At 38.1% G+C, this 27,129-nt stretch overlaps 1 protein-coding gene across 2 annotated transcripts; it reads right to left on the bottom strand.

Moving 5' to 3' along the window:
• Positions 1-12,771: 12,771 nt before the first annotated feature.
• LOC118817652 (protein C19orf12 homolog) lies at positions 12,772-26,235 on the bottom strand. 2 transcript variants are annotated; one of them, XM_036584494.1, is made up of 3 exons: positions 26,012-26,235; positions 21,915-22,089; positions 12,772-13,844 (listed from the first exon to the last, which is right to left on the bottom strand). In XM_036584494.1, the coding sequence occupies exons 2-3, from the start codon at positions 22,072-22,074 to the stop codon at positions 13,579-13,581; spliced, it is 426 nt and encodes a 141-aa protein (XP_036440387.1). In that variant the 5' UTR covers positions 22,075-22,089; positions 26,012-26,235; the 3' UTR covers positions 12,772-13,578. The 2 variants fall into 2 exon arrangements, with proteins under 2 accessions (XP_036440387.1, XP_036440386.1); XM_036584493.1 differs by having other exon boundaries at positions 21,915-22,086.
• Between the last annotated feature and the right edge of the window lie 894 nt (positions 26,236-27,129).

The raw sequence follows: 27,129 nt of genomic DNA, 5'->3' as shown, positions 1-27,129 counted from the left end.
GCTGTGCGTATTTTGGACTTATTCTCAGAAGAATGCATCACACTATTCTTTATTATTAACCATGATATCACAGTAGTAGATAGGAAGTACGTCAAGGTCAAGTCAAAAGTTAGTCAAAGGTTATTTATATTGTGCTTTTTTACAACAGGTGTTGTCACAAAGCAGCTCTACAGAAAAATCTGGGACCAAGCCCCCATGAGCGTCGCCAGTGGTGACAGTGGCAGGAAAAATGCCTTAACCTTTTTAACCTTTTTGGTTCCAGAACACACTTCGTCATATTCTTTACTTTATAACTTTCATATTTCATAAGCTACATTCTAAAGGTGGGGGTCGTATGAGAGCTGTAACTGTCTTCTTTCAAACAGATGAGTAATGTAGTGTTAAAACTTTATAATAAAAGAAGCTGAACTCACAATTTTTTTTCCTACTGAAAGTCGACTCATTTTTCCACAAATCTGAGCTACAAACTGGATCTTAGATGGCGTCTCTTCAGTGATCTGCTCCGTAAAAATTATTTTTATTAAAAAATACAAAGAGCTTCTAAGATTTTTGGCTTTCAGCAGTAAATTTTAAGCATATAGCAATATGTTTATAATCATAAAACACATGTTCTGTTAATTTGAGGGGAGCTTTTGCAAAAAAAAATAAAATAAAAATTTACATTTATTTCATGCAGTTAGTGAATAATTTGCCTTCAGATTTGGGCATGTAAATTCAGATGGAAAAAACGAAATATACCCACGAGCATAAGAGGCTGAGAGTTTTATTAAGTATTTTTATCTTCATATATCACTTTTAAAACCAAAGTGCTTTACAATAAAACACAACAGTGTACAGTCCTCAATCCACAGTTCAACAGTTGAACAGCAGCTGAAAGCTAATCAATAAAGATGTGTTTTAAGCTTGGTTTTAAAAACAGTCACAGGTGGTTAGACATTGAAAGGTTAAACTGGAAACATATGATAGAGCAGCGTTTCTCAAACGGTGGGCCGCGGTGAAGTTGATGTTGTATCAACATCTTATACAGTCAACAATGTCAGTTTTTTCTTTTTAGAGCACGTCATGTGAAATAATGATAATAACCTCCCTCTGACTCACTTTCTTCTCCGACTGCTGTGTCTCTCCTCGTCCCTCCCCTGTGTGTGCGTCACTCACTTGCGTCTCAGTGCTCATCATAATGCACAGATCTGATTGGCTGAGTAGCGTCACGTGTGATATTTACAACACATGCGATTGGTCTGTGAGTCTCCGGCCACTAAAGCTACCATAAAGGCTAGAAAAGTTACACTGGTTAAAATAGGACCACCCGTCAAAATTAAAGAATTCTCCATAGTTTATCAGTTATAGGTCCATTTCTGCATAGGACAGCGTCTGGGTACAGACTCGGACCGTGGTCCGCCTATTAGTGACCTCTGATCTAGTGGTCCATGGGCCTGTTCTCAGGGCGAGGCAGTAGCTCATAGTGGGCCAGTAACGTCACTTTAAGTCATAAAAACATAAGTGAAAAATGTTTAACTTTTCACACCTTTTCTTTAGTTTTGTTTCGTTGTTGGAATCGTTTTATGATCAAACTAGGGAATCCATTAATAGAGCTTCTCTTCTAGATGCACTTTCAGCATCGTACAGTCAGTATAATCTGCCTATTTTCCTGTAACTCGAACTGCAGCTGTTGAAAATGACAGACGAGCCTTAAAATAATAACAAAAATCCGCGTTTGATTTCAGCTCATTGATCTCGAGCGTCAGCGAAATGAGTGTTTAAACTCAAACAGCCAGTGACAGAAGCAGATATCAAGTGAGGTTTATTATTACTGTTGATTGTGACGACACTAATCCAGAGGCCCGGTGAGTGGACTGAGGTTTAGCTATTTCAAATGATTCACAAAAACCCTCAAAACTAAAGAGACTTCGGTGAAAATGCAGTGGACTGCAGCTCAATCACAGTCCACATTTACCGTGCACATTTCTATTCTCTCCCTGTTTTTTGTAACATCACTTCAACTATATGTGTTATGGTTTTTAACATAACTGTTATTCTGGTTTCTGTTATTGAACCTATCTGATCTTTTTCAGGCCCTCAGGTTTTCAGTGTCAGCACTTAAGAAAAGAAACAGAAAACTGCAGTTAGTTTTCTTGTGGGCTGCTATGCTTTGTATGTATGAACAGGTGGGCCTTGAGATGGAAAAGGTTGAGAACCCCTGCGACAGAGGATTTACTATTTACTAATATACCTATGACGTCTGTAAGTATCTGGGCGAAGAACACAGTTCATGTAACGCTGCACAGTGAGTCAGACGCTTGCGGGGAAAAGAATACAAAGCTTTACTAGAAGATGTGTTATACAAACTCATAATCAGGAAACATGCTGAGGTCAAAGCCAGAGAAAAGCGATAACAAACCATAAGGGGCATTCAGAGAACAGTGAGGAGAAAAATACAGAGGAACAAAAACACAGCATAAAAACAAAGCATGTCCCCAGTATTTGCAGGTGCTGACCATTCAAGTCTATAAACACCATCAAGGCCATTTTATACTGGACTCTGTAGTGCGCTGGGAGCCAGCGTAAGGATGTAAAACTAGAGTAATGTGTTCTCTTTTCTTCGTACCGGTCAATATTCTGGCCGCAGCATTTTGAACTGCTTGTATACGAGCAAGAGATGCTTCATTTACACTACAGTAATCCAGAATAGATATGACTTTTTCAGATCCCAGATGATAAGAAATGATTGTAATCTGGAGGTTGTGCTGGAGATTGTTGAGGCTGGAAGAAACTGGTTTTGACCACTGCATTCATTTGCTTATCAAATATTTGGCATTTTACTATCATTCGGTTGAAGAAAGTCCAGGGTCATCCAGTTTATAACATCCATGATACACTCAGAGTAACAACGTCCAAGGTTCAAAGGTCAGTACAGCCATAGATCATCTGCGTAACAGTGAAATGAGATTTGTTTGTGAATAATCTGGCCGAGGGGAGCATATATTATGAAAAAAGGAGAGGGCCTAAAATGGACCCTTGTGGAACCCCAGCTGTCATAGGCACAGATGAGCTGTAAACAGTAGCACATTAAAGGTCAAGGGTCAGTGCATGTTCTTTTAGTTACTAATGCCTCACTAAAATAAAATAATCAATTTAAGTCCTATTTGTTTTGTTTATCAGGAGGAAGTGTGCAATAAAAATGTTACACATCCCCTCATTGATTAAACTCTTTGCGAGTGATTTTGCTAGGAGGTTGCTCACTGGTTGCTGTGGTGTTGCAAACTGGTTGCTGGTATCTCTGGTAGTTGCTATAGTATTGTTTGGTTGACTACTATGGTATCCCAGGTAGTTGCTAGGGGTATTGCTAAGCTGGTTGCTATAGTATCCCTGGTGGTTGCTAGGCAGTTGCTTTGGGGTCCCAGAAGGGTGCTAGGATGTTGCATCTCTCATGGTTGCTTGGATTTTGCTAGGTGGGTGCTGTGGTATCTCTGATGGTTGGTAGGGGTTAATAAGTGGCTGCCGTGCTGCTCAACGTGGTTGCCATGATGTTTCTAAGTGGTTGCTACAGTGCTGCTAAACGATTACTATGATATCTCTTGGTTGCTAGGTTGTTGCTAGGCAGTTGCTATGATATTCCAGGTGGTAGCTAGGGTGTTACTACGTGGTTGCTGCCATATTCAAGGTGGTTCGTAGGGTGCTGCTAGATGGTCGCTATGGTATCCAGCAGCAGTTAGCCAACAAGCTAACGTTATAGTTAGCAATCTGGCTAACTCACCTATAGCAAACTGTGCAAAAGTAAGGATGATCTCTCTCGACTTGCAGCGTATCAGAGAGTCTCTCTTTCATGTGTTTATTTATTAATAGTGAGTAAGAAATCTTTAAACATTCACGATTAAACAACACTAAAATTAGCGCTTACTACAATTTGGAGGTTCAGTGCTGCAATGTGAAGCTCCACCCCTTGAGAAGTCGACAAAGCAGTAGTGTTAGTTGAATAAAGTTGAACTCAACAATTTTACACACGAAATTTATTCACCCTGGAAGTTTGGGACGCAAAATCACTCAACGCAGCGAATTCCTTTGAAATGAATGTGATTTCACTGGCAAAAATGTGCTGACAAACGCAAACAGGGCCTTAAAGAGCTTTTAATAACACACAGTGAAGGCAGAAGTGAGCGAAGTTCACCACAACCTCAGCCAATGGTTGCTGACGTCCTTCCAGTTTTACTCATCTGATAAGCAGTAAACCAGAAGAGCGGTTGTTCACAGAGTCCCAGTTTAACAGACTGAGTTCAAAGAGAAAGAACCTTCTGTGGTTTACAAACCCCTCAAACTCAGACTGAAACTACTCAGCGCTCATGCTCTGCAAACTTATTACATAACATACTGATTTGCTAGTTTATTGGAAACACCTACACTCGCTGGCCAACACCTTCCGTATACAGTGGCTTACACTTTAACCATTTGTTAACTTCTATCTTCATAAAATGTTGAACAGAATGATGAAATGAGTCAGCCAACTTTATTTTAAAGACCACAGGAGCTAATAAAAGTAAAATAGAGGCATCAAAAATATGTAACAAATAGGATAGTAAATAAAATCAAGGTAGGAATTTACCTGGACATGCAGTTAAGAACATTAAAACCATTTAAGAAGATTTAAAAGATATGTTTTAAAATTAGACCTAAAAGAAAGAAGCATCATTACAGAGAAACAGGCTAAAACATGGTGGGCGTGCGCTGCTCCGAGTCGCCCTGTAAAGCCTGAAATAATCATTTAAAAGTCAGAGGCGTCTGATACGAGACTGTGTGTCAAACAACGTACACTCTGAAAAAGCTCCTCTTGAGGGGCGAGTTGTTACAGTCACTAAAATGTCAGATAAATCGATGCAAAACAAAATTAATTCAGTTCAGTTTAAACTTTTATAATCATAACAGTTTGAAAAATAGTGCGACTTTAAAAGTATTTAACTCAACTGACAACAAAGGACTTTTATTTTGACATTCTTTACCTTCCCCATTAACAGACCATGTTGATTATTATCAATAATAATAATAATAATAATTATTATTATTATTATTACTATTATTATTATTATTATTATTATTATTATTAAAAATACCTCAGTGTCACTGCTGGACTGAGAATAGTCCACCAACCAAAAATATCCAGCCAACAGCGTCCTGTGGGCAGCGTCCTGTGACCACTGATGAAGGACTAGAGGATGACCAACACAAACTGTGCAGCAGCAGATGAGCTATCATCTCTGACTTTACATCTACAAGGTGGAGCGACAAGGTAGGAGTGTCTAATAGAGTGGACAGTGAGTGGACACAGTGTTTAAAACCTCCAGCAGCTGAGAACCACCTAAGAATTGGTAAATTATTAAGGTTTTCATGGCTGCCTAAACAAATAAACTCACCTTATCATCTTTAAGTCGCTTTATTTGTTCTAGTGCCACCTGTCGCCAGTGAACACTGACGCTGTTTATGGATATACAGATGCGCACACACACACACACACACACACACACACACACATAAATTTATATATATATATATATACATATATATATATATATATATATACACCGATCAGGCATGGTGCTGTGTTAGTGTGCTGCTGGAGTTTTTAAACACTGTGTCCACTCACTGTCCACTCTATTAGACACTCCTACCTTGTCGGTCCACCTTGAGATGTAAAGTCAGAGACGATAGCTCATCTGCTGCTGCACAGTTTGTGTTGGTCATCCTCTAATCCTTCATCAGTGGTCACAGGACGCTGCCCACAGGACGCTGTTGGCTGGATATTTTTGGTTGGTGGACTATTCTCAGTCCAGCAGCGACACTGAGGTGTTTAAAAACTCCAGCAGCACTGCTGTGTCTGATCCACTCAGACCAGCACAACACACACTAACACACCACCACCACGTCAGTGTTACTGCAGTGCTGAGAATGATCCACCACCCAAATAGTACCTGCTCTGTGAGGGTCCATGGGGGTCCTGACCACTGAAGAACAGGGTAAAAGGGGGCTAACAAAGTATCAGAGAAACAGATGGACTACAGTCTGTAACTGCAGAACTACAAAGTGCACCTATATAGTAAGTGGAGCTGATAAAATGGACAATGAGCGTAGAAACAAGGAGGTGGTCATAATGTTATGCCTGATTGGTGTGTGTATACATATATATATTGAATATATTTTGCAAATTCAAACATGCACATCATATCCTTTTTAAGATATTTTTTAAATACATTTTTCATTTACAAATTTACAAATACTATGTACCTCTATTTAACAGAGTGAATAATAATAATAAATAGAAGAAGAAGAAGAAGAATATCTTTATATTTTATATTTATAGAGTATTTGTCATGGCAGTGGCAGCTCAGGGTGCTTTACAGACAGCTGATAAAGCTTAACAGTAATACAAGAAACTATGAGTATATTAGACAATATCAGATCAGATTAAAAAGAGCCGTAGAGTTTTACTGAAGCGCTGAGTTAAAGAGCTGCGTTTTCAGATGTTTATTAAAAGTGAGCTCTGAGCTCGACTGTCTAATAAAAGCTGAGCTGAGCTCCACAGTTTAGAAGCAGAATAACTGAAAGAGTCTCTCCACGTTTTCTGTTTTACTGAAGGAGTTCAGAAGGTCAGAATCTGCAGATCTGAGATCATAAACAGACACTCAGGAGCTTTAAGGTCATTTAGAGCTTTAAAAACCAGCAGCAGAGCTTTAAACTCTCTCTAACAGATCCAGGTGGTCAGTGCAGTGTGTTACGGGGTGATATGAGCTCTCGGTGTTGGTGCTGTGAGGATCCATGCTGCTGTGTTCTGTATGGGTTCTAGAGGATGGACTGTTTTCTCCAGTAAGAAGATCATTACAGTGATCAACTCTGCTGAACAAACACAGCAACGAGTTTCCCAGCGTCGCTCTGAGAGAGAAAAGGCTGAACTTTACTGATTTTCTCACATGATAAAAAGCTGCTTTAGTGACTGTGTTTACACAGTAAGATCACACCCAGGTCTCTACCGCATATGAAGATAAAGAGCCGAGATTCTCATAAAGCAGCTTCCTCTGAGTTTTAGTACCAGCGACCAGTATTTCAGTTTTTCTGGAGTTGAGGAAATTTTGTGAGAAATATCTGACACACAGCTGGTCAGCCTGTCTACAGGATGATCTCTCGATCATTAGAAGGAATGGAAATGTATAGTTGTGTGCCATCGTAGCTAGGAAAATTGATGTCATGTTTCCTACTGACATCACTGAGGGGTAACATGTACAAAGAGAACAACAAAGGCCCTAGAACTGAACCCTGTGGGACACCCCAAGAATTTTTATTTTTTTTGATGAATGATTTCCCTGTCAAAACAAGAACTGTCTGTTCATTACATATGATTACACTGTCCACTGAATGGATGAATGAATGAATTAATTAATTAATGAAATGTCCGTTAAATATGGAAATTACACTAAAAATGTTCCGCCTTTTTCAGTGTTTTCTTACAGGCTTTTAGGATGTTCTCGTGTTCAGCCTCTGCTCACTGAGACCTGATAAAGCTCACAGAAGCAGGATGGCGTTTGTGTCACAAGAAAGCTGAGCACATCACATCAGGGTGTGACGTCATGTCTGTGTGTTTACGACTGTCCTGCAGGTCAACTTCTGTGTGAGCAGGTTTATCCAGAAGCTTTGACCTTTAACCGACCAGATAACGAGACAACACTGTCTTCTCCACATTGTTACCTTTTCTTAACAGCTTCACAGCGTCATGAACACCATTAGTACTATGACAAACAATAAGAAGAAATTATTTATATATTGATATAAAAACTACTAACTATCCTGTTAAACTCAAACTCAATTATACTAGATCCTAAACAATGCATAGTAAATACTGTATAATTCATAGTAGATGCTTGAAAATTCAAAGTATTTAGTAAATAATTCGTAGTAGATGCTTAATAATTCATAGTAGATGTTTAATAATTCATAGTATATAGTACATAATTAATTGTAGATACTGAATAGTTCATAGTAGATATTGAATAATTTGTAGTGTATACCAAATAGTTGATAGTAGATACTGAACAATTTATAGTATATACTTAATAATTTACAGTAGATACTGAAGAATTTACAGTAGATACTGAATAATTCACAGTTGATACTGAATAATTTATAGTACATACTGAATAATTCATAGTATATACTGAATAATTTATAGTAGATACTGAATAATGCATGATAGATACAGAATAATTTATAGTAGATACTAATTAATTCATAGAACATACTGAATAATCCATAATAGACACTCAATAATTCATAGTAGATACTGAATAATGCATAGTAAATACTGAATAATTTATAGTAGATACTGAATAATGCATGATAGATACAGAATAATTTATAGTAGATACTAATTAATTCATAGAACATACTGAATAATCCATAATAGACACTCAATAATTCATAGTAGATACTGAATAATTTGTAGCAAATACTGAATAATTTGTAGTTGATACTTTATACTTTGTTGTATGAATAATTTATACTAGTTACATGTAAATTTTAGATTTAATCAATTATAAAACTGATAAAGCCTTTCATAGTTGAAGTTCAGTGTAAATTGCTCACTGCTGTATTTACAGTCCTCTGTACACAGTGATGCACATGTACACGTACTGAGGAAGGAAGTGACCGCTCTGATGTTTGAATGAGGTGATGTGATAAACGACGTGAGAAAAAAGAACAAAAAGTCTTACAGAGAAACAGAAACACTCCCGCATTACAGACAGCCCTGCATTTCTGTAAACACTCTGTAAACACGTTTACTCTCAGTACACAACGTACCAGAATATCACCAGACCACAGCTTTCACATGCTGACCACTGGTCAACCCAGAGGTGGACAACACAACGTTATTGTTATCATGATAAATTCAATCACAATATGCTTTTCTGGCTTTTCTCATGATAATTATTACATATTTGTTTTGATTTTGTATTGATTACAGTGCAAAAGCATTCATACCGATAAGAATAAAAAGCTGTAAACACAGAGAAGAGAATAGAAACCTTTAAACATAACTATTGGAATTTATTTTTAGTTTAATTTTATTAGAATTTTTATTTTTGATTGTTAATATTGAATTACCACAAAAAAAAAGAATTTCACAAGAGTAAAAATTTATTCTCACATTAAAAAGAAATTAAGAAAACCCACCGGTTCTTCACAGCACTCTTTTCTGAGTATATGATGCACTTCTAGAACATCTGTGTGGATCATGAATACACATTTAGATCCATTTTAGAGTCTGTAGACAACAACAGTGACAACCAGCGTACAGTAACTGTATGAACTGTACAGTAACAGAGTAGCTGATTAGATGACAGACTGTTACATCATCTTATTTTATTCACTTACTTGCAAAACTTCTTTCATTTTTCCTCCTGTTCCTTCTTTTTATACATCAAATGCAAATATTGTATTTTTGTTTTTCAGTCTTCTTTAAACAATCCATACATTTTTCATAAGTTACACTTAAACAATGTTGTTTTATTTAAAAAGAGGTTTTTATCATCTCTCTTCATCCCTTACGATTAAACAGGCTGCTTCTGTTACTGTTCCTTTAAGACGTATATATGCAAACGAGCTCTGTTCTGATTGGATGTCCTGTACTGTGCCTCATTCAGAAAGCAGTCCGGGTTGAAACACTGCCTATGACGGCTTCACACGGCAACTTTAGTTGCTTGAAATCTAGATGGAACTAAGTTGCACTTGAGTTGCATAATCTAAAGAGCCCCTCAACTCATTTGAAACTCAGCCACAACATTTGCAGCATATCAACTTCTTGGAACAAGTTTCATGAAACAGCCAATCAAAACGGCGATAACGCATGATGACATACTATCAAACGACTGATTTCTCCAGATCAGTAATCAAGAAAATAAAACAGTAGATGGTTTATTGGGCGGTTCTTGGATTACTTTGCATAATTGTCACGTTGCACAGAAAATATGCTGCAGGCAACTCATGTAAGTTTCCCCGAACAGAGCCACCCTTTGAACTTTAGTGTGAATGGGTGGAGCTAACATCATGTAGGCTGAATGGGCGGAGCTAAACTGCTGTAGACTGAATGGGCAGGGATAAACTGCAGTAGGCTGAATGGGCGGGGCTAAACTGCTGTAGACTGAATGGGCAGGGATAAACTGCAGTAGGCTGAATGGGCGGGGCTAAACTGCTGTAGACTGAATGGGCAGGAATAAACTGCTGTAGGCTGAATGGGCGGGGCTAAACTGTAAGCTTGAATAGTTGGATAAACGTAAATATGCTGGCGACATCAAAGGCACAATGAATCCTAAACATGGTGTTTTAGCAGTATAGTTTGTCATATGGCTCGGCGGAGTGAACAGAGTTTTTTGAAATTTGAATAATTTATATACCACTCAAAACTCGTTTACTTCAAATAAGTGAGAGAAATTTGGTTTTCTACGATATGGGCCTTTTAAACGCAACCTTCAGGAAAAGTATCATATCAGTATGAATATCATATGTATCGTGTAAGTTTCATGATGAGTACAGTGCTCTTATGTTTCCATGTCGCCCACCTTTACGTCAACCACTGCCTTTTATATTAAATCCACTCTGACAAACATTAAAGCTCTAGATAGTGTTTTTCCATGTTGTGGTTTCTGTTTCTCATAAAAGGGTCTTTATCATGCCGTGTCAGTGGGCTGCCTCTGATACCTCGTGTCATCTGAGGAAACCACATGCCAGCTCACTACTAACCACCGAAATCAGTACAGAGCAGAGCGTGAGCAAGAGGACCTGACGGCAGATGAGTACTGCTGATAACATGACTCAATCATTTCCACATTTACTGTGAAATCTCTCTGATACAAGAATTCACAATGTGAAAGTGCTGGCAGTGAATATGTGACCCAAACCAGTGACGTTTAGCCCCACTTGACAGGGGCTAAACCCATGAAATGGGCGTTCCGTCCTAAAATAAGACTTCAGTGTGTTAATATGCCGTATTCTGTAGCGCAGTTATGTCCTTCAGCCTCATCAGTTTAACAGAACTCACCATTTTACATCCTTTTCATACCTTCATTCATCAAGCTTCTCTTACTATAATACCCAGCATGCATTACGCAAATGCGTCACACAGCCGCTGGGAATCCCTGTGGTTTTCGCGATAAGCTACTAGATAAATGTGATATTTGACAATTTCCTCCCCTGCTTTACTTCCACTTCCGATAAAGTTGAGACAGTATGTGAAATAAAAATGAAAAGCGAAAGCAGTGATTTAAAGAAAAGCAGCTCAAAGACAAGATGTTTATTGTTTTATATTAGCAACTTAACAACTTATTCTGATACCTGTAACACATTCCAAAACATTCCTGTTTTGGAATGTGGAGGAACAATTTAAAGCAATTTAGGACGAGGAACATTGTGAAATATACGAAAAAACATCTTAAGCAGGTGAAGCTGTCATGTTTGGATATAAAAGGGGCAGCCAGGAAAGGCCGAGTCCTTCATGAGCGAGGCTGGGTCAAGGCCACTTTGCCAAAAAATTATCCAGCAGTTTAAGAACAACATTCCTCAGCGAGGAATTGCAAGTATTTTAGATATTCCACCCTTTCCAGTGCATGATATCAACAACACATTCAGAAAATCCCAAGAAATTTCTGTGTGTAAAGGAAAAGCTAAAAAACCACAACTCAGTGACTATAACCAAGATCTCAACATGGGCTCAGGAATACTTTGATGAACACCATTCATCACCGCATCCTCAAATGCAGGTTAAGCCTGTACTCTGCACAGTGGAAGTCATATATCAACAATGTCCAGAAACACCACCGACTTCTCTGGGCTCGAGCTCATCTGAAATGGACTGATGCTCAGTGGAAACGTGCATTGTGGTCTGACGAGTCCACCTTTCAGATTGTTTATGGGAATGATGGACATTGTGTTCTCTAGGCCAAGGAGGAAAAGGACCAGACTGTTACCAATTAAATCATGTATATTGTTTTGTTGTGCTGTCTGGCGTCATGTCAACATGATGATACCAAGAAACATTCAGCGTGTGTTACAACAGCATGGCTGCGTAATCAGATTATTAAGTGCAGTTAAAAGGAAAGGTGATGTAACTCAGTGGTAAACATGCTCTTCTTCTGACTTTTTTGGAACCTCGTGCAGGTCTCAAATTTGGAATGAACATATGTTTACAAAAAACACAAAGCTCCTACAGCAAAACATTAAATATTGTTTTTGTGTCGTTTTTAAATTATTACAGGATTTACTAATCACTGTTTTCTGTTTTACTAGCATTTCACACACTGTGCCAGCTGGTTTCCTTCTGCTTTAGTGGGAGTTTTTTTAATGTTCCTCCCAGATTCAAGAAACATCATCGGGGGGGTTTCTTAGTCTTTACGCTGGAAAATCACCCTCTAGAGTCACTACAGCTCTGCTGTAAGATGGTTACATGGTTCACTTTAGCCACTGTGCTTCTTTAATGTCCATATCTGAAATGTTACAGTTCTTATTTGTGCTTTGAGCACAAACCCAATCAAATCTATGGTTAAAAATGAGTTTTAATCATTTATTTTACCATTGAAAATAATATTAAAAATCCAAATGATGTTCATACAAAGTATAACACCACATTTTATCACTAAAAACCAATCCGATTTTTTTCCAATATTCTGAATTTAATTTAAACACAAAATTCTTTTGTTTTATATTTCTATACAGTATACAGCTGGAATATGAATGAAAAAGACATTTAATAACATGATCATTTATTAAACAAATTCAGGTACCAACATGATATTCTCATACAAATCAGTTTCACTATTTTCACATATGATGTAATAATGAAAAGTACACTGTACTTCATATTAGACCATGTTTTAAAAAGATTGCATTCAAATAAAAAAGACTTTTCTTGTATACGTCAGTGCAAAACATCTATTGCTGTCACTACAAAATCTGTCTAATTTATTCTAAAAACCTAAAGTGGTCAGCTTGTACTACATGACATATTTCAGAACTTCAAAGCGACAATTCAACCAAAAAGCTAATTCCAAGAATTTTCTCCTCACCCAAACGTATTAAAATAGACGAAAGTACAGACAAAATTCTGTCTAAACTGTGTTTAGCTATGTTAATGTACTTTAGCCCATGTTTATAGATAACAGTGAGTCATACAGTGTCAGAAACCACATATTCCAGTGTTTGAATAGATTACTGAACATCTCCACGCAGTGTGGCAATTTAGGCATTAATGCTCACTGATGGGGTACAAGCTTCCATCCCCTGTTAGCTACATTAGTCTCGTAGCTCCAATGCTAAAACTAAAGAAGCATCAAACATGTCTCGGCTGGCTCAACTACATTCGGGTAAAAATTAGATTTTGGTCAAAGTGCCGCTTTAAGATCCTTTTTAACCCCTTCATCGGTCAGATTCTAAAATACAGGTTTAAATAACTAATATAAATAAACCAGTAAGGCACCAGGCTCAGATATGAAGCAGTGTGTTTCCAATCTTTAAACTAACTAGTTTTCCTGATTTACTGTCTCCCCCTGGTGGTCAGTCTCCGTAGCGCACCTCTGCCCTCAGCTCTTTGGTGACGTAGCTGAGGACGGCGGCTGCAACCTGCTGCTGCATTGTCGTATTTCCCATCACCAGCGTGACCAGCTGGACGGCATCTACCCAGTCCAGTGTGCCCAAAATCGCCATAACGTCGGAGTAGAGTTTCTGCTGCTGCTGAGGCGGGAGCTCCATGATGATCTGAGGAACTGGTTTAAACTGACCGCTGGTCATCCAGCATCCCAGCAGGCCTCCCAGAGCTCCACCTGTACAGACCAGGAAAAAACAGACTGCTTTAAAGCCAAAAAAACCCAAATGTAACTACTGTCCCAGGGCTAATATGAGGGTAATAAGTAATATCGGCTGTCTCAAACCATGTGGGGGTGTTCAGTATCTCGAATAGTTAGAATGATTTGGTTTCTGATACTTCATGAAATGCTGTTATCTATAAACATGGACTGAAGTACATCAGCATAGCTAAAGCACAGCCGCCTCCAAGCCTGGATTTTGTCTGTACTTTAGTCCAGGTTTATACACCGATCAGACATAACATTCTGACCACCTCCTTGTTTCTACGCTTATCGTCCATTTTATCAGCTCCACTTACTATATAGGTGCACTTTGTAGTTCTACAGTTACAGACTGTAGTCCATCTGTTTCTCTGATACTTTGTTAGCCCCCTTTTACCCTGTTCTTCAGTGGTCAGGACCCCCATGGACCCTCACAGAGCAGGTACTATTTGGGTGGTGGATCATTCTCAGCACTGCAGTAACACTGACGTGGTGGTGGTGTGTTAGTGTGTGTTGTGCTGGTCTGAGTGGATCAGACACAGCAGTGCTGCTGGAGTTTTTTAACACCTCAGTGTCACTGCTGGACTGAGAATAGTCCACCAACCAAACATATTCGCCAACAGCGTCCTGTGGGCAGCATCCTGTGACCACTGATGAAGGACTAGAGGATGACCAACACAAACTGTGCAGCAGCAGACGAGCTATCGTCTCTGACTTTACATTTACAAGGTGGACCAACAAGGTAGGAGTGTCTAATAGAGTGGACAGTGAGTGGACACAGTGTTTAAAAACTACAGCAGCACTGCTGTGTCTGATCCACTCAGACCAGCACAACACACACTAACACACCACCACCACGTCAGTGTTACTGCAGTGCTGAGAATGATCCACCACCCAAATAGTACCTGCTCTGTGAGGGTCCATGGGGGTCCTGACCACTGAAGAACAGGGTAAAAGGGGGCTAACAAAGTATCAGAGAAACAGATGGACTACAGTCTGTAACTGTAGAACTACAAAGTGCACCTATATAGTAAGTGGAGCTGATAAAATGGACAATGAGCGTAGAAACAAGGAGGTGGTCATAATGTTATGCCTGATCGGTGTATATAAGAGTGTCATTTAGTGTCAACATGTCTTGTGTAGTGATTTAGGCAGTTAGCATCATGCTAATCTGTGAGGTATAAGCCTCCATAACTTGTTAGAAACATTAGCCTCATAACTTCAGTGCTAACACTTAAGAAATAAACTTCAGACACCAAACTTGTTATAAAGGCCATAATATGTTCATACAAGCTTCATATCTTACATTTACATAAAATACATAACATGTATGTTTCAGTTCTTGTAAAGGACAACACAACAACAACAACAATGCAAGATACAGACTTTCAATATTAATAGAGTATGAATCTTATGTGTTCTATGTAATTCACTTTCATATTGTGACATTTATCAGGGAGGATCTCTGGGCAGATCCAAAAAAATGGTTCTACAATTTTACGAAAGAAAAAAACCTGCTAAAAATAATTAAAACTGCCTAAAAGTATCAAATAATATCAATAACAGACGATCAGCATTTCAGTCAGCATTTAATTAAACAATGATATCAATAAAAAAAAAGAAAAAAAAGAAAAATGCATTTCCTGAAGAAAATGCAGAGTGACAGCTCTGTCGATCCCTGGCAGTCGCTAAGGTGTTGTTGAACGGTTACTATGGTATTTTAGGCGGTTGCTAGGGTATCCCAGGTGGTTGCAAAGGTGTTGCTAAGTGGTTGCTATGATATCTCAGGCGGTTGTTAGGGTGTTGCAAGGTGGTTGCTATGTTTCTGTACATGGTTAATAGGGTGTTGCTAACAGACTTATATCAACATGACAAACCTTTACACCTCATTCATTCCTAAAGGAAAAAATTGTCATTTAACGATGATTGTGCGAAAAACACGCATCCGTTTAAAAACCTATATACAAGCACATTATCATCCCAATCAGACCGAATTCTGGAGTTGGAACAGAGTCGATATCTCGATAACTGTGGTACGAGTTAGCAAACAAACATCGGCAGAAAAGTAAAAACATGCTTTGTAATGTGTACACGAACCGCTGAGGTCTTTCTTTCCAAAACTTTTAGATAACTATACACGTTGCGATAGTTAGCACTGTCAGTCTTTTGCGTATTTATCTGTAACAAAGAATTCAGTAACATATTAGCTTGAGGCTAGTGGTTACCTCAGGGCTAACACATTAGCTCATCATGTTCTGTGTGTTAACGTGGGGCCCATATTAATGCACAGCTAGCATGTTAGCTCAAGCCTAACACATGCTTTGTGTTAGACTAGGGCTAACATTAACTCATGGCTAGTGTGTAAGCTTGGGGCTAACATGTTAGCTTGTGGCCCACGCACTGGCTTGGAGCACTCACATTACCTCACAGCTAGTGTGTTAGCAAGGGGCTAACATAGAAGCTTGTGGCTAGCGTGTTATGTATGTATATCTATGGCATAAGCCTAACATATATGCTTGTAGCTAGTGCGTACCCCAGCGCTAACAAATTAGCTCACATTAGCTAGTGTGTGAATTTAGGGCTGATGTTAACGAATGGCTATAGCGCATCAGCTCAAGGCTATATAGGTTGTGATAGTTAGCACTATCGATCTTTTGCGTTTTTTTTCTTCTGTAACAAAGAATTAAGGCTAATATATTAGCTTGAGGCTAGTGGTTACCTCAGGGTTAACACATTAGCTCATCCTGTTCTGTCCCAAATAGCAGACAGTTTTGGGCCGATTCTGGCTTTCCTGTGTGAGTGTTGGTTGACTGCCAGGTAGATGTTAGGTATGCTGGGCCAGAACAGGGCCAGATCCTGGACAGCTTCATACCGTTTTGCCTTGTGTCTACATTTGTGGGACAATTCTGGCGTGAATGTTGTGGACCAACAGTGTAGTTGGGCCTAATTGGGGCCAGATTTGGGCCATTTCCTTTAGCTCTACACACTTTACAGTGTGTGGGCCAGATCTGGGCCGAGGACCCAGCTGTATCCTGGGCCAGAACAAACCAAGGATGTGGGCCACAAGTGGGCCAGACAAATTTTGCTAACTGGGGTGTGTAAACTTGGTGCCAATATTAATGCACAGCTAGCACGTTAGCTCAAGCCTAACACATTACTTTGTGTTAGCCTGGGGCTAACGTTAACTCAAGGTTAGTGTGTAGGCTTGGGGCTAACATGTTAGCTTGTGGCCCACGCACTGGCTTGGAGCACTCACATTACCTCACAGCTAGTGTGTTAGCAATATTTTTTAAAAACCTGCCAAAACTATGAAAAATCAAATTCTGTCTCTGTCCAAACCAACCAAAAATCCCAGCTTGGCAGTAAACTGCCCAATCTGGCAACACCACCTCTGAGCTAGCTGAGTGGTGCAGGTGGTCAGAGTGAGAGGTGAAGCACAACATCATTACTGGTTAATTCTTTACAGTACAGATTACAGTAAATTACAAGAATTTAATATTTTATATGATATAATATGATTAATATGACTTGTAAGACAAACTAACCAGATAAAAAAGGATTTCAAGGATTTCAGGTTGACTTTAAGCTCTACAGTTTCTACAGAGCAAAACATGTTACCACAGCGCCATCTGCTGTTCACACAAACAAAATTCTGTTCCAAATGATAAAAGTTCTCCATTCATTTCAGGCTGATTTCGGTCCAGAATGATAATATAGCCACACACGAGCCGTTTATATACTTTCTGTTAGTTTATTTTACAATGATCATTATTAGGAAGTAGTAACTAAAATTCATTATTTGGTGAAAGTGTACTGTGCTAAACAGCGTTTACAGATTTATTACACTTAAAACATGTTAGGGTTACAATTTTTTTACATTTTCAAATAAAACATAAGTTATTTTATCAGTTAGACCTTCTTTAGCCATTATTTTAGCAAATTAGTTTTTAAATCAATTATACAGAATTCCAAGCGCCACAGAAGAGCTTGTCCTCACAGTCATGTGCGAAGGCTGAGGCCACATTTTGAAGAAAAAAAATTTTTCTGCAATTTTAACTACAATAATCTGTACATGACTATGGAATATATAAATTAAATGACAAAGAAAACAAACGCTAAATAAATATTATAAAATATATAATGAAAGTTCCCCAGGAGTCGTGTCACTGGTGTTACCGCGTAACAAAAACTCTCTTATTTTGAAATACAAGTCACACTGATGACATCACTCGACTTCCTTTTACCTGTTTTCTGAGGATCTATGAAGAAAAGCTCATGGTGAGTCCACTGTGTCTTTCAGTTATCAGAGATTTTCTCGTTTAGCTCATGATTTCATATGGAGCTTTTAGCTGAAGTCACTTTGATGCTCTGTAGCAGCCGTTTAGTAAAATGCGTTTTTCATTAAAATGTCTCTGGTGTTCCCTTTATTATGTGTAACACCAATGAGGATCAGTAACACCAGTGACTCCTATGGAGAGATAGAAAAGTGGACGTTTCTGTAGAATGACCCAACTTCTTATTCCTGGAATGTTCTGCAGGCCTAAACTTCTTAAATTCTTGTCCACAGACGCGACGAAAGGTCTGAGGTGACTGTAGTTTTCTACAAAAGATAGTTATAGGAATGTTTATGTCTTCCCCACTGTATGCATTTTGGACGTCATAGTGGACCTTTGCACAGACATAACAGCAGTATCAGTTATCAGGTCTATGCAAATGTTTTCTATGCAAATCTTTTGCTAATTTACATAGACTTTATCACTGAAGTGTTAAATGATCATAACAGTAACAAATGACTTCACCATTCTGACAAAGTTTCCACTCTGATTGTAGATTTTTTGTTTCATTTTGAGATTCAACCTGTAAAATATTTCAGTAAGAGTCAAATACATTTAAACAAAGTGGCTCCGATTTGTATGATACACTTTGTAAACATGGTTATAAATTTTGGAAACACTTTATTATGAGTATTTTTAGTGCCTACATGTTGAAGTGTAACCGAGACATCATTCAACATCCTAAAGCACTGCAAAGACTCACTGTATCATGCCTAACATGTTAGCTTCTGAACAGTTAGCATGGGGCTAACGTAGTTCATGGATAGCACGTTAGCACAAGCCCACAGATATACATACCTAGAAGCCGCATTGGGTCCAGCCGGGCACGTCAACGGCGCCGCCATTTTAGGATGGTCAACATCGCTGCTGGACTGCATTCAGTACCATTACAGAGCAGCAGTTTAAGAAAGATACTGTCCAAAATTACACTATTTCAGGAATATCAGACTCAGAAAGTGGGATAGGATTATATAACGGAGGGAACGCAGTGACCCACACTCATGTCTGTGTGATGCGTATTGTCTGTGTGGTGTTTGTGTAGATATGGCCGTGTGGTTAATGAGGCACAGAGAACCTGTTGATGTGATTGTTTTTCCTCTGGTTTTATATTAAGCTCATTTCATTTAATAGTCTATTCAGGATCTTAACTATGTAGTAGTTATTTATTTACAGTGATGGTTAAAGCTTTGTAGCTGGGTAAGTTATAGCGTTCCTTAATCTGTGTAGATATTCATAATAGATTAATGTTAGAACCTTCTTACAAGAACCTGAAGTTGGCTTCTTATTTGCCAGCTTCATGTTCGAATTTTCCGCTCCACCTTAAATGGTGCAGCTTCACGCACCAGAAAATGACGGCTGCACCATTTAAGGTGGAACGGGAAAACTTGAACAAGACGCTGGCGAATAGGAAACCAACTTTAGCTTCGTCCTTCTTACTGTGTTTTGGGGGGTTTATTTTATTTTTCTGTGTATTAAGATTAGAAGTGATTCACACATTGATGGATTTGCTGATGTGTCTGATTGTGTTTCTCACGCTAAACTCGGTTTTTAACGCCAGGTTCAGACTGAATACTTTCCTGCTGGCCAGGACAGCTAATTATCACAATCCGTGCAGTCTAGATTAATCTGTGTCTGAGGATTATAACAAAACAGATTTGGTGAAAATCGGTTGAGTAATAAGGAAATTGTGGCTGATTTAATCCTGAGGCTCTTCGTCTCTCAACACAAGTGAATCTGTTCACAAGCGGATCTTGACCTCTCCAACATGGCGGACGCGTAGACATATCGCCTCAGATAGAGAATAACAGACAACGCGGCATCTGGGTATGTATATCTATGGCACAAGCCTAACATATATGCTTGTAACTCGTGCGTACCTCAGCGCTAACAAATTAGCTCACACTTTGTGTGAGACTTAGGGCTCATGTTAACGAATGGCTGTAGTACATTATGCTGGCTGTTAGATGATACATTAGCCCCAAGGCTTAGACGCTAGCCACAAGCTAATGTGTTAGGCCTAAGATAACAGACCAGCCATGAGCTAATATGACTCTTGTGTTATCTTAGGCCAACCCAGGCCTGTTACAGTAAAAATACTACAGTAAACATCTGAGCAATCATGCAGTAAAAACCGTCATTACTTTGTAAAAAGCAACAACAACGAGAGTACATGAGGGTCAATGTGCAGAAATGTCCATTTTTGTGTCCCTGGCATTTACAGATATATTACACTTAAAAAACATATTAGAGTTACAATTTATTTGTATTTTAAATTTATTTGAACAATTACACCTTCTTGAGCCTCAATTTAGCAATATTGGTATTTTAATCAATTATCTAGAATTCCAAGCACCACAGAAGAGCTCGTCCCCACAGTCACGTGTGAAGGCTGAGGCCATATTTTGAAGAAAAAAAAAACACATTTTTCAAAACAAGACAAAAACAAAAAACAAATGACAAATAAATGTTATAGAATATATAATGAAAGTTGTGGTTCCCAGGAGTTGTGTCACTGGTGTTACTGCATAACAAAAAATCTCTTATTTTGAAATAAAATGAAAGTGAGAGTGAAATTATATGACCAAGTGCTCTGAGATTTTGGCTGGCAACTCTGTTAAACCCCAACATGTTCCTTTTCTTTTCGCTGCAGAAGTGAAGCAGGCACTTCTTCATTCCCTCCGTGTCTCTCAATAAACCGAAAAGCACGTTTGACTGGATTTACAGAACATGTGGTTTACAGTCCAGTAACACTGTGGGTGGGACACTGGTTATTAACTACATGCGCATACATAATAAAAAATACTTTCACTGGCAAGGAAGCAAGTTCAAATGCCAATTCCAATAATCGGAAAAAATTGGGCAGATAATCGGTCGACCCCTGGTGTAAAACACTCTTAAACTCCTTGGGACCACCGGTGGTTCCAAAACATACTTTGTTATATTCTTCATACTTTTCATATTTCATAAGCTACATTCTAAAGGTGGGGGTCGTATAAGAGCTGTAACTGTCTTCTTTCCAGTCAAATAGATGGGTGATGTAATTTTAAACCCTTATAATAAAAGAAGCTGAACTCAGTATTTTTTTTGTTCTACTGAAAGTCGACCCATTTTTCCACAAATCTGGGCTATAAACTATAAACAGACGGCGTCTCTTCAGTGATCTGCTCTGTAAGAATTATTTTTATAAAATAATACAAAGAGCGTCTAAGATTTTTGGCTTTCAGCAGTAAATTGTAAGCATATAGCGATATGTGTGATCATAAAACACATTCTGTTAATTTGAGGGGAGCTTTTACAAAATAAATAAATAAATAAATAAAATAAAATAAAAATTTGCATTTATTTCATGCAGTTACTGAATAATTTGCCTTACAATTTGGTCATGAAAATTCAGATGGAAAAACTAAAATATACCCAGGAGAACAAGAGGTTAAAACAAGCAACCTATTAGAGTAAAGTGGGCAGGTAGGGGCGGGGCTTGTGTTATGGACACACTCACGCTAATTGACTGGGCCTTTTTGTAGAGATCGTCATTTTTGGGTATTGTTTTGTTAGAGTGTGGAACTTCAAGGACTTCAAACGGTTCTACTGGAGAACCTTTATTAATATAGAAGACATTAAATACTGAAAATGGAATTTAATGGCAACCTCAGAACTGAAAATGCTCATGATCTCTAGCCGTGTGAAAAGCTAAAGAACTGAGTGTATGTACCTGCAGCGATCCCCACCGGTCCGGCTAAAAGGCCGCCCACAAAGGCTCCTCCCCCTGCCACGGCCGCTCCCTTCCCAGAACCCTTTACTGCTGCTTTCATCTGCTGGTTTGCCGACACCTCGCAGCACAGCCGCATGACGTCCTGTACACGGTGAGCCATCACGTCTCCTACCTGCTGATAAACACACTCTCATCAATAACCGATCAATACGTTTCCTGCTCTGTTGTGTAGGTGAGCAGACAGGCAGAGACACGTGGAGACAAAACAATGCAGAATAAATCTCACCCATATGTCTCATATCTGAGCATTTCTATCTTAAATATAGTGAGTGTTATCAAAGCTTTAATTGCCTTTTTCAGTTATTAAACTGTGCTGGTCTGGTTGCTCCATCTGACTGACTGGTTGCGCCGCCTGACTTTTCAGACTAATTTTAAATCAAACAGGCATCTACTTAGACACCCGTAGAAAGCTTTGTCCTTCAACTTGAGTTTATACTCATGTTTTATTCAAATAAATAAACATTATTATGATAATTCCACATTTTCTCTGGTTCTCCTGAGGTCAGACCACCTGACATGGTAAACTGAGCCGTTCTAACCACGACTCAAACATCACACTTTTACTAAATCTGTGAACTTGGCACCGCACCATGAGGGTCACTTGGGGTCTTCTTTATGATGCAATTCCCTGGCCACTCTTTCATAAAAACTTTCATGTCAAAATAAAAGTCCTTTGGTTTAGGTTGCACCAGCTGACATCTGAGTCAGTGAGCTAAGCATGTTTAAGTTGGCGTATTTTATTTTGCAACATGGTTTTTATTTTAAAGTATGCAAACATGCAACCATGCCAAACTATTTTATTTAGAATGTGATATAACTACATTACCTTTTTGTTAGTTTATTCAATTGAACATGTATGGTTGGATGGTTGCGCCACCTGACTTTTCAGACTAATTTCAAATTAAACAGGCATCTGCTTGGACACCAGTAGAAAACTTTTCCTTCAACTTATGTTTATACTTGCATTTTTTCAAATAAATTAGACACAGTCTGTCACTAATATTATTATAATAATTCCTCATTTTTTATGGTTCTACTGAGGTCAGAACACCTGACATGGTAAACTGAGCCATTCATTTTACTAAATCTGTGACCTTGGCACTGCACCATTAAGGTCACTTGGGGTCTTCTTTATGATGCAATTTCCTGGACCCCCAATCATAAAAGCAAGTCAAAAGTCTTTTCAATAACTAATAAGTGTTTTTAGTCGCGCCAGCTGTCAATCGAGTCACTGAGTTGAGCACTTTTAAAGTTGCCTTATAGTTGCAACATGGTTTTTAATTTGAAGCTTTTAAACCTAAAACCATGTCAAACTATTTTATTTGAAACGTTACAACTAAATTCTCCTTTTTTGATAGTTTACTTAATAAGCATGTATGGTTGGAGGATTTTTTAAGACTTCTGGTGGCAAACAGAAACTAAAATGAATTTTATATGGATGCACTAAAAATTGTTTCACATAAAAAAGGTATTGTTGCATCGTCTGATATGTCTTGTATTTATTAAATTATTTTTTGGGAAAATAATGGACTTGGACACAAAAAAATGCACGTCATATCAATGCCATGTACATGTATGTAGATACGTATGCCTTAACTTTGCATTTACCCCCCGCCTCCCCCCCATGTACGTCACAGTCAACAAATAAACAGTAACTGTGCATTAAATATAATCCTGTAAAAGTGTAATTCTTGCAAAAACATAAAATATCATTATTATTATTATTATTATTATGTATAGACAGTGTCTGGAGTAATCCAGCCACTCCTGTTGGCTCTTGCGTGGCCTTTAGATCACACATGGGCAGTTTAAAACAGGTTTCAGGGCTTATTCAGATCACAATGCTCTACAGGTTCCACTTCTCTTCAAAACAGAAAGCTGTCTGCCTTTGTTGTGGTTTACCGTAACACGGGTTTCGTTTTTGCACCAGCACTAAAAGTGTGTATTACACCATTATAATGACTCTAATATCATCACATAATGCACATTGTTTAATTTAGGACAGTTGTATTCGTCCTCAGTTCATTGTCTGAATGTTTAGCATGTACCAAACTCATGACTTTTAGAATCAGAATATATAGAATTGAATAAATTAATAAAAAATGTGACCTTTTGACTTGACCTTTGAGTCAGATATAAAAGGTTGTACATACAAAAGCACAACTTAGAGCATCCAGAACACTGAAAGTGCTGCTAAAGCAGTGAAACAGTAAGTGCAGTAAAAGTAAAAGTGAAAGTACCTTTCCAAAAAAAACATCTGACTTAAGTACACACTTAAAAAATGGTGCTTCAGGGGTTTTTTATAGTAAAGAAACACTCAAAGAACTCTTTGCATGATCAAAGGGTTGTTTGCATAATTAAATTGTGCTTCAGATTGAAGAAGAATGTGTTGTATATGGCTCTATATTACACCTTTTTGAAAGGGGTTCTTCTGTTGTTAAGACTTGAAGCTTGTAACAATAGAAGAACCCTTTTGGGTGCTATAGAGAACCCTTTTCAAAAAACATCTATATAGAACCGTCTGTGGCACATTCATGCAAATCTTCCCTCAATCTGAAGAACACGTTCACGATGTAAAGATCCCTTTAATCATGCAAAGGGTTTTTAAATGTTCATGGTTCTATACAGAACCATTGTCTTTACTTTTTTTCTCTTTTAAGAGTGTATGAATGTAAAAGCAGCAGTTCTACGTGCTACTTGAGCACTGTGTAATTCAAAGAACCACACTGGAGCTTCTTAGAACATTCAACGTCCACCAGCATAAAAACTCTGAGGCTGAAACTGTCCTCAGGCACCAGAATGTAACAGCTGCACCATTTAAGGTGGAACTGCAAAATTCTAGTAAGAAGCTGCCAAATAAAGATCTTCAGTAAACATTACAGGCAAAATGTAAACAAAAACCCAACAGGGCGAATGATAATTCGCCCAGAGCCGGTTTGTGGAGCTAAACTAAACACCGAAACTGAAGGTGCTGAACTGTTTTGGGCTCAACTTGACCATTTTCTACAAATAAACAAGGTTCTGTTTTCACGACATGTGAAAACTTTTACAGCACACAGCCTGATTCACACAGAGGAAAAACAGAGGTGCATGTGTTAGAAATACATGTGATATCTTAAAACATACAGTTTAAATGTCATGTGTTTAATGCTATTTTTTAATATGTGAAGGATGTATGAATAATAAAATATAATAATATGTCTTTCAAAGCTTATAATAAGTATAATAAGCAGTAGATATAATGTCCATATCCCTGCTGTCGGAACAAAACCTTGTACCTCCATTTTTCAGTTTTTATCATTATTGGAAAACGTCTGTTGCCCTTTACCTTACATGAATTGGCCAAAAGAAACGGCCCAAAATGACGTCTGGTTCCATTGACTTACATTAAAAGTAGAGTAGGTTTTTTCCTTCTCCTGTAAAGTTACCATTTTGGAGATACGAGGTTTCACTCCGACAACAGCGACGTGTGAAAATGTTATACTTCCACACACTCTCTGGGCTCTGAGCACTAATCTGAAGAGATTTCAATTTTAAAAAATGAAATAAGTAAGTTTATCACCAAAAAATGCCATTAAATTTAGTCTTGTGGTCTGAAAAAATAGTAGAAAATACAAAATTGATTGTAAATAAAAGTATAAAAGTTTATGTAGACAAAATATTTAATTGGGTTCTGTCAGATGTTACTCTAAACAATAACTATACCACACTTTAGACCAATCACAACAGGTTTTGTAGCTCCACACTGTTCACACTAAAAGTAGTTGGTGGGCATTAAAGGGTGAATCTCTTAGTTCTACACAGCCTATTTGAAGTTTCCAGCCAATAGTCGATCAGACTGAGCAGTTACAACAATAATAAACAGAAACAGAGTCAAATAAAAGGCCCTAAATATCTGCTTAGTCATTAAGGTGATTAGGGTGATTAAGGTGAGGTAAGAGCGCTCTAATAAACCCAAAACCAGCCCTCATCTCTCACTGTAGATCCCCAAAGCTGTGTTTTAGTGTGGATTAACTGAGTCATCAGGCTGATCTTACCTGTCTGATGAGCTGATTTCTTCACTTTATTGCTTCACCGTCGGTGCGCTGGCAGAGCCGCAGTGCCTGCTGGGTTTGATCTTTGACTCCAGTGCACAGTGATGACAGTCAGTAGTGATACAATCACAGACAAAGTGCTGCTTCTGTCGGAGCCGAACCGCCTAAACTCAGAGTTTGGAGTATAACTGAACAGGAGAGCGTCAGGGACAGCCTCTATACGCCCTCCTGCGCAAAGGCCGCTGGGTAAAAGTTCACTTTAAAACAGCTGGACCGTGATGGGTCAGTTCTGCGCTCCGCCGGCAGGGGGCGCCACCACACCAGCAATACATCCCGAGTAGAACTGCAACTGTGGCTCTTCACTGATGCCAAAATCAGTGTCATGATCCTGTTTTGATTGATTATATGTAGTATTTTGCTCAGTATTGTCTAATTTCTTTATTAGTGTGTACACAAATATATAGATATATCTCAAAAACACAATATTTTTGGGAAACACGTAGTTTTCATTTCATTTCCTTTCACAAAAAAAACCCACATTACTTTGCTGTTGCAATAAAACAGGAAAATGATATAAAAATTGAGAAGTCTGTCTTTGTATATATCAAAAAGAAATAATAAACAAGTAAATAAATAAATAAATAAATAAATAAATAAATAAATAAAGAGCATTATATAGCAGCTGTATGTATAACCATTACGATATTACGCATTGTAATACATCATTATAAATGCATAATAAAAACAAGAATAACAACAATAATAAAAAATAATAATATCAATCAATCAATCAACGTTCATTTAAACTGGGAATACACTGAGGGAGACCCTCATTTACGATGTAGCCGAGTAACACAGGAATCAGGGATTGAGAAGTTGTACAGTAAAAAAAATCAATCAAACGCTATAATTAAATAATAAAAATCATAAAAGTAAAATGTAATAATAAGAAGGTACCAATAAACTATTAAATCAATAAACAATTAAAATTACAATGTAACAACTTATCAAGTAACAGAGCAGATAAGGATAAAATAAATAAAACACATTAATAAAATAAAAGAAATAGACGCAAGACAATAAATTGACAATGATACAATAAATGAAAAGGATGAATATGT

Source organism: Colossoma macropomum, unplaced genomic scaffold, assembly GCF_904425465.1.
Source record: "Colossoma macropomum unplaced genomic scaffold, Colossoma_macropomum, whole genome shotgun sequence".
In the NCBI taxonomy this organism is placed as follows: domain Eukaryota; kingdom Metazoa; phylum Chordata; class Actinopteri; order Characiformes; family Serrasalmidae; genus Colossoma; species Colossoma macropomum.
This window is presented reverse-complemented; position numbering and strand designations above follow the sequence as displayed.

Excerpts from the sequence above, each read along its gene's own strand:
- LOC118817652 (XM_036584494.1), bottom strand. The coding sequence starts at position 22,074 with ATGGCTCACCGTGTACAGGACGTCATGCGGCTGTGCTGCGAGGTGTCG. Across the intron at positions 13,845-21,914 it reads ACCGGTGGGGATCGCTGCAG|GTGGAGCTCTGGGAGGCCTG; the intron begins GTACATACACTC and ends TGGTCTGTACAG.